General features: G+C 23.5%; 4 protein-coding genes across 4 annotated transcripts; 2 read left to right on the top strand and 2 right to left on the bottom strand.

Annotated features, from left to right (window-relative positions):
• Nucleotides 1-304: 304 nt before the first annotated feature.
• Nucleotides 305-5052, top strand: PCHAS_0924500 (ATP-dependent 6-phosphofructokinase, putative; the record flags this gene model as incomplete). Its single annotated transcript, XM_016798161.1, has 5 exons — nt 305-1873; nt 2105-3999; nt 4137-4656; nt 4765-4839; nt 4966-5052. 5 exons carry the CDS (start codon nt 305-307, stop codon nt 5050-5052), a joined length of 4146 nt encoding a protein of 1381 aa, XP_016655405.1.
• Nucleotides 5053-5685: 633 nt separating this feature from the next.
• Nucleotides 5686-6096, bottom strand: PCHAS_0924400 (multiprotein-bridging factor 1, putative; the record flags this gene model as incomplete). The annotated part of the gene is made up of 1 exon (XM_740857.1): nt 5686-6096. One exon carries the CDS (start codon nt 6094-6096, stop codon nt 5686-5688), a length of 411 nt encoding a protein of 136 aa, XP_745950.1.
• Nucleotides 6097-7048: 952 nt separating this feature from the next.
• PCHAS_0924300 (prefoldin subunit 5, putative) lies at nt 7049-8102 on the top strand (the record flags this gene model as incomplete). The annotated part of the gene is made up of 3 exons (XM_740858.1): nt 7049-7165; nt 7368-7656; nt 7843-8102. 3 exons carry the CDS (start codon nt 7049-7051, stop codon nt 8100-8102), a joined length of 666 nt encoding a protein of 221 aa, XP_745951.1.
• Nucleotides 8103-8698: 596 nt separating this feature from the next.
• PCHAS_0924200 (conserved Plasmodium protein, unknown function) lies at nt 8699-11443 on the bottom strand (the record flags this gene model as incomplete). The annotated part of the gene is made up of 5 exons (XM_016798160.1): nt 8699-9308; nt 9428-9476; nt 9582-9663; nt 9810-10740; nt 11001-11443. 5 exons carry the CDS (start codon nt 11441-11443, stop codon nt 8699-8701), a joined length of 2115 nt encoding a protein of 704 aa, XP_016655404.1.
• Nucleotides 11444-11698: the final 255 nt, after the last annotated feature.

The following is an 11698-nucleotide window of genomic DNA, read 5'->3' as shown; positions in this document are numbered from 1 at the left end:
ATACAAATGAAAAATTTAAAAATTCAATCGGCATAGTGTATGTGTATGCTTATGCATTGATCTATCCCAGTTTTAGTTTGAAATACATGTTTAATTTGTTTCTGTCTTGTTTAGATATGTTTTTACATATCAATTAGGCATGAACCCCTTTTAAGGTAGTTACTTCTCAATTATTATGTATTAATAATTATTCAGGAAGATAAAGTTGCCGACTTGTTTTTATGCCTGTTTTTTCTTCCCTGTTCTTAAGTGGTATATTTATTCCGTATAAAATATAGCATTTCCAGATTCAGCTAAAGAAATAATGGACATAGAAAATGCGCAGATACATTTAAGTGAACTACAAGAAGAAAGACGAAGACATAAAATAGCATTACCAAGTATTCTAAAAAATAAAATAATAATAAAAGAAAATGATATAATCTTAAATAATAATGAAAAGGGGTTAGAAAAGTATTTTCCTAATATAATTAAAAACCCTTTAATAACATTGGAAATTGATAATACAAGTTTGGAAAATCATAATGAACTACGTTGGTATCAAACAATGTCAACAAATATATCGGATCCGATTTCTAAAGGCAATAGTACATCAAACTCATTTATTAAAGAAATGATAAATATATATAATGATGATGATATAATAAAACTAGGAATTTTATTTGTTGGTTTACAAGCCCCAGGGGGGCATAATGTTATATGTGGGACTTTAGATTGTTTAAAAAAAAAAAATAAAAAAAATATATTATATGGTTTTATAAATGGGTTTGAAGGAATTAATGAATATAATTTTATGGAATTAAAAAACGAATACATAAGTATGTTTAGAAATAGTGGTGGTTTTGATATGATAAATAAAGGTGTTAATAATATGGAAGAAAATCATGTAAATATAAAAAGATGTTTTAAAATATGTAGACATTTAGATCTAAACGGTTTAATAATAGTTGGGGGTACAAACACTAATAAAGAAGTAGCTATATTATCTGAATATTTTGAGTTTGTTCATAATTCTGTAAAAACAAATAATAACAATTTAGACACCTTTACAAAGAATGAAGTAGATATATCATCTATAACTAACCCATGTAATATTCCAAATGACAATACAAATAAATTATCTTCATCCATATTTATAGAAAATCAAAATAATGAATATATAGATCATCAAGATAGTACATATACTATTGTAAGTGATATAAGTGATGAAGAAGTTAAAAAAAAACATCCTAAAAAAATTAGACGAACTAAAAAAAAAACACAAATAATTAGTATACCGAAAAGTATACATAATGAAATAGAAAACGAACTAATTGAATGTTCCTTAGGTTTTGATACAACCATTTTTACTACATGTCAATATATAAGTTATTTAATGTCATATATACAAACATATAAAAAAGGATATCATTTTGTTAAAGTCGTTGGTAATAAATCAAGTCATATAGCTTTAGAATGTTTTCTTCAAACAAAAGCTAATATTGTTTTAATATCAGAAGAAATAAAAAAAAAAAAAATGACATTAAATGATTTGGTAAATTTTATTACTGATTCTATAAAAATAAGATATAAAAATGGAGAGAAGAAATATGGTATTATAATAATTCCTGAAGGTATTTTAAAAAATATTCAAGACATTAAAAAATTAGTAAATTTGTTTTTACATTTTAAAACAGAATTCATTAAAAATGAAAATAACAAAGATTGCAATTCTAATTTAGAATATATTTATTCCCCTTCTTCCAAAATTATAAACACATTTAAAACTTATATTCATACTAATATGGATAAAGAAAATTTAAATCTTTTTCAATCTTTTCCTTTATTTTTTCAAAACCAATTTTTAGTAGAAATTCTTTCAAACAATTTTCAAGTAAGTCTTTACAAAAAAATGAAAATTAAGTTCTGTCTTTATTTCGTTTGTTTTATGCATGTGTTGTTCATTTGTGGGAGCCACTTGTGTTTTGTTTTGCTTGTGAGGGGTTCACCAAGTTAGTTCACCATCCGTGGAAAGTGAACTCATTTTTAAAAATTTATAAATTCAAATAATTTTATGTTTTTTTTTTTTTTTTTTTTTTTCTTTTTCCCTTTTCGACCTGCTTAGTACACCAACCTGGGGGTTGAAGAGCTATTGGCCTTTTTAGTTAAAAACCAAATTGATGACAAAATTGAAGAGGTTGAATTTGTGACTCATTGCTATGGAAATGAAGTTACAAGTGCATTACCAACAAATTTTGACTGTGCTTATAGTTATATACTAGGATTCGGATGTGTCGAAATGGTGATAAATAAATATAATGGATATATGTGTGCTGTGACAAATTTGAAACATATACTTTCTAATGTAAACAAGATTAAAATTGTTGGAATTCCAATTTACAAGTTTGTTAAAGTTGTAAAGGAAGGAAAAAAAGAAAAGACAAGTTGTTGTGAACATTATGAATATAATAAATTTTTTATGGAAAAACAAAATATAGAAATAAAAACAAAAACAAAAAAAGTAAACCTCAATGATGAATACTTCTTAAAGTATAAAGATTTGAGACAAAGATATTTGGAAAATGATGACTATCGAATATTAAGTGGGATACAATATAATTATTACGCAAAAGATGAACATGAAAAGTTATTTTCTTATTACAAGTCAGGAAATAAAATATCCACTAATGATAATATATTAATCTATAAATCTAAAATGGAAAATGAAATATGCAACAAAATAAATTTTACAATAACTGGTATACATAATGATATAGAAAATTATGATAAAACAGATGAAATAAATATTCATAATTTTAATAAAAACAATGAACAAACATTTAATTGTAATTATTATAAACATTTAAATAGTTTATCAAAAATTGAAAATATATTAACAAAAGGTGTCATAAAATTTAATACAAATTTAATAAGACATAATACAACTATTGATGTTATAGAGAACAATTTTGGAAATAAAATAAATTGTGATACCTTTAATTATATTAACAAAATAACTGATTTTTATATCATAGCTGAAAATTCAATAAACACAAAAATGATATCAAAAGGGATGCCAAAAAATATAACAAACAAATATCCTAATAATTATAGTTACACAAATCGAAATGATAATATTTATCAACCTTTTTGTAAAAGTGTTGGCGTTGTTATGCTATCTCATGTAGTTCCAGGAGTGAATAATATTTTAGTTGGATTACATCAACGACTATCTATTAATAATTTAAAATTAATTGGTTTTATAAAAGGAATAAAAGGATTGTTAAATAATGAAATATGCATAATAAATGATAATAATATAAAGAGTTCAATAAATTTAGGTGGGTTCCCATTATTAGGAAGTCAACCATCTTACAATACAACTGAGAATGAAGTTGCACATATTTATAATCTCTTTAAATCAGATAATATAGATAAAATTATAAAGACATGTGAAAATAATAAAATAATTAATTTAGTTTTTATTGGTGATGAAAAAGTTATATCAACTATGAATATACTTAATGAAATATTTATAAAAAAAAATATTAATATAAAAATAATAACAGTTCCTATATCTATTTATAACAGTTATGATAAAAATTTAATTGAATGTAGTATAGGATATCATACAACAGTTCATATCATTAGCAACATAGTTAGTAACATACAACGCTGTTCTATTAATTTAAATAAATATTATTATATTGTTAAAATACCAGCCAATATATCCTCTTCCTTATTATTATCTATTCAATTGGAAACTCATTGTAATATATGTTGTATTGGTGAACCAGTAGTAGTAGGTCATCTTATAAATTTATTTACCATAATTGAATACATGTCTTTAGTTATTATCGAGCGAATAAATAGGAAGAAAAATTATGGAGTTATTTTGTTAACGTCAAATTTGTTATTTTGTATTAAAGAATTTGATGACTTATGCAAAGATGTTGATAATAATGTGAAAACGGAAATGGAAGTCGCACAGATTGTGAACCAGGAGCTTGTTTCTGATCAGTAATCCGAAAAATAAAATGCAATTATATTCTCTTTGACTAGTTCTGCATGAACTGTGTGCATGTTTATTTTTCACTTCTTACACCTTTCACTTCTTACATTTTTCACTTACACTTTTCACTTCCCCCAATTTGCAGACTCGAAAAGCTGCTGACCAAAGAGAGCATCGAGGTGCTTAAGATCTGCACCAAATCAGTTAAAGAAAAATTGTTGATAAAAGAGAAACGGTTAAATGAAGATATAGATTCAGATTTTGAAATATTACTAATAAATGAAATTAAAAAATATATAAAAAATATAATGGATAAAAATAAAAATAATAATTTAATATATTCCTATAAAAATCATATGAATAATTTAACAAATACAATAACAGAAAAGAATATTAAAATATATAGTGATATTAATTATTTATTTTATTTTAATACAATAGTTAAAAATATTGACAAAGAAATTAATTGTTCTATACCTACACATTTTGATAATTCATTGGCTTTTTCACATGGCTTGTTAGCAGGAATAGCTGTCGAAAATAATTTGGTTAATTATGTAACATCCGTTAGGCAGTTAAGCTTGAGCAAACAAAATTGGAGCAGCTCATTGTACCCCGGGTTTTACTTTATAAACAATCAAAACGACTTGGAGAAGTTCAAAAAGGTAGCAAAAGCTGGCCCACAAAAAAATATACATATGTATATATATTGTGTATGTACGTGTAAATATATATGCACCTGCACATGCACGCGTTTGCTTATTCCCCTTTAGTACCACTACGTTTCCCCTGTCCCCATATCAATGAAGTCATGCCAAATGGTAACGATCAAGTACAATGCAAATATGGTAAAGCCAAAAATTGACAAAAATGAAAATGTAGATAAAAAATTATGATCATAGCATGTCTAGTTAATCCATATAAAATGGGCATGTACATATATATGTATATATTTTTGTTTTTTTTTGTTGCAGTGGGCTTACAACGATAGTTACATATATGTAGGTCCAGTTCAGTATGACACAAACTTGGATACCCCTGGATACACATACATGTTTTGAGAGACACTAGTGTGTGTACATATATAAATAATGATTGGATATATTTTATTATTATTTTATTTTTTTCGAAAATTCATTTTACAATTAAAATTACAAAACATTGAAAAACTTAACATTTAATACGACCATCATATTTTATGTATTTACATCATCATATATATATTTTTTTTAATTTAAATAAAAAATAATAAAATATTCCAAAATATTATAAATTAAAAAAATAAAAATACAAAAAATTAAAAGTAAATATTTATTAACATAATAATGATAAGACATAAATATGATTGCTAAAAATTAAGGAATGAAAAAAAAAATCCTGATTTTATAAATTATATATAATAATTTAAAATAATCAAAATCAGTTTTTTTATATAATAATACATAATCTTTGTATTATGCATTATATATAGCTATTTTAAAATATATGTTTATGTCTGAATTATATAAATAAGCAAAATCGTTGTTGTGTTTGTTTACAAGTTGTATATACACGACATTTTTTATATGATGATGTTTGGCTAGCTTGTGGAATAGGTCATACTCCATATCCATTCGGCATGTTCAATAGGTTCCAAAATTATATGCACAATTAATTATGCCCTATTCATTTCTTCCTAATACTTTTTGGTCATATTATTTTTTTTTTGGAGAAGGTAAATTAACACCTAGTACTCTATTTAGTTTTTGAATAATCATATTATTTGGTATTGCCTTACCATTTTCATATTCTTTAATAACACTTTCAGGTTCATTGACAAGTCTTGCTAATTGGACTTGTGTTAATTTTTTAGCCATTCTAGCTTGTTGTAAAGCTCTTGAAAAAGCAGGTGTAACTCTATCGATTTTAAAATTTTCCGTCTCTTGTTCAATTTTCGCTTTATTTTCTATTATTAAATTTCCTTTACATGATTTATTTTTACCTCCTAAGAATTTTTTTTCCACTTCAACATCCATACCTAATTTACGAGCCTCGTCAATATTCTTTGGTTTCGTTTTTTTGTCATTTTTGGTCCATATAACTGGCTTAAGATCTTGGTGTTGCATTTTGATGTGTTACTTATAATATGACTTATAGTATATATGAAATAATAAATGTGAATGAGATATGAGTATATCAAATTATATCAGTAATGTTTATAAGTAGGAATTTTATAACTTTAATTTTTGATGGTACTTATTTATATTTTGTCACTTTTTATATTTACATATGTTTATAAATTAATATGACAGTTTTATAAAATATTTATTGAAAATAAGAAATCTGAAAATGTGAAAAAAAAATTTTAAAAGAAAATATTTTATATGCATATTATTAATTCGTGGTTATTTTATTTTTTTAAAATTATATTATTCCTTATCACAACATGGTGAAATTATATGCAAAACGAAAATTGCCAGTATATTATATACAATATATTTTTTATTACACTTTATGTTTTTTTTTTTCAATTTTTCCCGTATTTAGTTTGATTTATTTTGTGAAATTTTATTTCATATATAATTGTAGTACCTTTGTGAATATAAAAATGAATAACCATCGTTTTATTCATATAATTTTCCACAGTACTTGAAAGAACTTTAACTTAATTTTTTATAGCACATGCATTCTTTTATATAATAATATTAATAATTCATAAGTATATTTATATATCTCCTACATTTTGATTTCCTATTAAGCATGCCAATTGTGTTATATATATAATATAGAAGGTTTATCACGTTTATTTCGTATTATTTCGTTTATTTCGTACTATTTCATATTATGCTGCTACAAGCACAGTAACGTATGTACTATCGCAGGTGGCTAACATATGTATGCAAACGTGTAGAAAATATTTCTTTACTAATTTAATATATAACATTAATTTTCATTCTATTACTTAACATTTTGTTTATTTAAAAAATAAACGTAAAACTAAAAAAAAAATTATATAGACAAAAAATTATTTTTTGTTTGCTGTTACTTTGATTTTTGTATTATATTTTATATGGCATAATGGCATGTGATATAGAAAAAATTGAAGATAACGAAAAGGAAAAACCCAATATAGTTATCCAACTAAATACCTTAGGACTTGACGAGCTAGTCTCATTAACTTTAAAATTGGAAGAGGTTTGTTAATTAAATAACAATAAAGTATATCTACATTGTCATACTGTTTTAGTTTCTAATATTGCTAACTAGCATTTTATATATTAGGTCTCATAATTTCATTGCTACTCCTAACTTATTACACATAAGTGTGTGCATACGTTTTTCTTAAAAATTGATATATCAACTTATTAGAATGAATGCGTATTTCCCCATCTTTTAGGAATGGAAATTGATAAAAAAAAATTATACCATCTTAGAAGGTGCTATAGTAACTTATGATAAATGCAAAAATTCAGTAAAACAATTAAACCCTTCAAAATATAAAAGCAAAAATTATAATCCATTTATGAATGAATTAGAAAAATCAGATTTAATAAAATTGACTAATGAAAATACAACCACTGATAATAAAACTGAACAGGCGGAAAAAACTGAACAAGCTGATACAGAAAAAAAAAACGAACCTCTGGATATTCATATCCCATTGACATCTCTAGTATACATACCAGGTAAAACAAAATAGCCATAAAAAATTGGGAAAAAACTATATAAAAAAAATGTGACTAGCCATTTTGTGAAATATTCCATTTTTATATCTGTCTACAACATGCACTATTAATAGTATCATGTAGATTAGCCATTTTTGAGAAATTGATTTCATTTATTCTTCTGTTTTTGTGCCTTAATTTTTGAAGGAAAAATTGTTGATACGGAAAACTTTCTAGTACACATGGGTACAAATTATTATGTTCAAAGAAATTCTGATCAAACAATAGAATATTTTGATAATAAAATAAAAAAATTAAATGAAAAAATAAAAAAAATTAAAGTTACATTGATAGAAAAAAGAAATGAAATAGAATTATGTAAGCACTATATTCAGATTAAAAGAGGACAACAAATGAATGAAGCAAATCAAAATTCCCAAACTGCATCCGTACGAAGTACAGCTTAGCTTCGCCATAAAAAATGCAGACATATATAGCATATATTTTATCAACCCAATAAATAATCAGCTTGCAAATATGTTAATGCATTTGAAGAAAATTTTCATAAATGCCGTTACTATCATTTTATATTTTTTGCAATTTTAGTAAAATTTTATTTTATTATAATTTTTTTTACACGTTTCTATATATACAATATGGTTACTTTATTTTTTTAATTAAAAATTAAAAAGGTTTATATATTTTTGTATATACGCATTACACCTCCTATGTGTATGCCCACATATACAATTTTAAAAAAAACTCTCATCAAAATTTATTTTTATACAATTTTTATGAGTTAAAAGTTTAACAGATTTATGATAATCATATTGTTTGTAGTTATTATTAAAGAAAAAAACATGGACATACAAGTCACAAACAAACAGATAAAATAAATTTACAAGCATGACAATTTTTCACATAAGTGAATTATTTATTATGCACATATTCTTTTATAAGTTGATATTTTAAAAATGTATTACAAAAAAAAAGTATTACCTATTTCCGAAAAAGTGAAATTATTGATCTGGCTTTAGTGTAGCCATATGAACCTATTATGTGTCTATACCATATTTTTAGTGTAAGATATATTTTTTATAAGATTTATATTTTCAATTATTATGGATTTTAATATAAGGGGATATTTATTTTGGATAATCAAATTTTCATAAGTAGCTAATATACGATTAGACAAATCATGACAATATAATGCTATACTAGTAAATGCATGAATTAATGACATCCAAAATTTTAATTCAGTAAAATTATTTTTTGAAAAAAATGAATTTAATGTTATATAATAATCTTCAATTTTGTCATATGTAATTTTCATACGTTCTAAATTATGGGCTATAATATCTAATATATATCTACTTATTAAATAATAATAATTCGATTTACTTTTTAATAAATTTATAAATTCATTTTTTAAAATTAATAATAATCTGTAGTTATTTTGTATTATATTATTTAAACCTTTTAACAACTCTTTTATACAATCCTTACTTAACATGTCAAGAACTTCTGAACAGCTTAATTTATATAAAACTAGTTTTGCAATCTGGTATATCCATTCGTTTTTTTTGCTCCATAAAATTGTTTCAAAATAGACCCTAAAATATATGTTCATATTTTTTACGATTTCTTTAACCTTTATTTTGTTTTTTACGTCTCTGAAAAGGGAAAGAAAAAATATAAATAAAGGACAGATAAATATAGTAACAATTGCAGCCAAATATGCATTTCATAGTTTAAATGTAAATTCAACATATAAAGAGAAAATATTTTTTACTTGGAAATATTAGCATGGTCTAACTCTTGAATAGCCGTTTTCTCACCCCCTATAATGTAGCAAGCATTTACAAACATGATTAAGATTTATACTTTGAACATGATGCATACACACATTTTTAATTTATTATATCATCTTGAAATAATTTATTTACCTTCTTCCTTCCCTTTGAGGTGGTTATAAATTGTGTCCTTTTTGTGCCCATGCTTGAGGGATATAATATTGTAAGCATTTTCCTATAATATTTCACAAAAAAATATATAAGAAACAATATGTATATCCTATTTCCCCATCGTTATATGATGGAAAATTGTTATACTAATTCACATACTGATGTAGTTTCACACATCCATGCATTTTTTTTTGCTTTTCATTTTTTTACCATATTTTCAGTATTGATCAATAAGGGGATATATAGGAGAAAAGAAAAAACATCTTTATAATTATTATCATATATTAAATGTGGTAATATATAAACTAAATCATTTTTAAATATTCTATAGTGATAAAAATATATTTTCAAAATTATAGAGCAATATTTGTCAAAAAAAAATGTCTTGGACTTAAGTATATTAATATTTTTCATTATAAAATCAAAAAATGAGATTGCTATTAAATAATTTTTATATTCTTTAGATAATAGTATATATAAATAATTAGACGCTTTAAAAAATTGGTCTTCCGTTGAAAATAATAAAACAAATTCTACCATTGGAATCACTATACTTGTATTCATATGCTTGAGTAATTTTTTTTTGATATTGATTATTAAATTAAAAGAATCATTTATAAATATTTTATTAAAGCAACATATATTAATTAAAATTGATATACAGTTAATTAAGAAACAAGAAATATAACTTTTATTTATACTGTTTGGAATAATTTTTTTTTTTTTTTGGGGTGATGTTACTAATATATCTTCCTCAAAATATTCCACCATATATTTTATATAAAAAAAAATACCTTTTAAAAAATTTTCATTATAATGATCTTTTATTTCATATATTACAATTTTCCCTTTTTCCATATCATAATAAATATTTTCATTTTTTAAAATATCCATTTGATTATTTTTTTGTTCATCTTCATCTTCTTCACTTTTGGCTATGTCTAAAATATTATTTTTATTTATATTTTTTTCATTTAATTTTATATCTTCGTTAATTATATTGTTTTCAAGATCATTAAAATATGTATGAAAAATATTTTTACATAATGAATAATGAATTAATGTACTAATGTAATCATTTTTTTCGGTGTCCATTTTATTCTTTACACGTATCAAAGTTGTTTCATTATTTTTTGTATTCCTAAAAAAGTTATGAAATAAAGTTTATTGTTATGCGCTTAGACTAATATAAATAGTATCTTTATGCATTGTAGAAAAATATCATGTTTTGAGCGGCATTTCATTAAAGCTTTTAAGGGGTTAGAACGATGAACATATAGACATATATGATTTATATATGTGTAGAATATGGAGCAATGCATTTACAGCAACTTATTTCATCTCTATATTATTTTTGTTCCTTTATTTATTGGTTTTATTTTTTACAACTTTTATTTTTACCTTTCCCTGATTAATGTGATGTAATCCTGTTTTATCAAATCGGATATGATAGAAAAAAAGAGGGCACTCATATGTTTTTCAACATTTATGGAATTATTTTCGTTGGCTAAAAATATTGTGAAATTATCCTTCACAAGAGCAACAATTTTGTTTTTTGCCCCATTTCTATTAATTAAAATATAGTGATAAAAAATATGCTTTAAAGTTTCTATTTTTGTTGTAAAATTGTTTGAATTAAGTAACAATAATGATATATAAACATTTTTATGCGGATTTTTTGAATTTTTCAAGATGGATAAGAATGTGTTAGTTAAGCTTTTTTCTTCATAATGTAATGGTAATATATAAAAAAACATAGATGAATTATATCCTTTCCATATGTCGGGGTAGCATGAAAACAACTTATTCGTTTTGCTATCAATCAGTTTGATTAAATTAATCATTAATATTTTTTCTCCATTATGAGTGTGGTTTTCGCTATCTACATGAACCAGCAATAGTCGTAAAAGGGAGTTAATTTGGTCTTTTATACTCTACAAAATGTGTGCAAAAAATAATACAAATAAAAAAATAATATATATATGCTTCGTTAGTTTCGCTTTCTTATATAAAACATTCCACCATCAAGTATGAAATTCAATATAATAATGGGCATTGAAATAATGCTTCATTATTATTATCTTATCCATGCTAAAAAT

Source organism: Plasmodium chabaudi (genome assembly GCF_900002335.3).
Source record: "Plasmodium chabaudi chabaudi strain AS genome assembly, chromosome: 9".
Taxonomy (NCBI): Eukaryota; Apicomplexa; class Aconoidasida; order Haemosporida; family Plasmodiidae; genus Plasmodium; species Plasmodium chabaudi.
The sequence above is the reverse complement of the archived record's forward strand: the minus strand, read 5'-3'. Positions and strand labels throughout refer to the sequence as shown.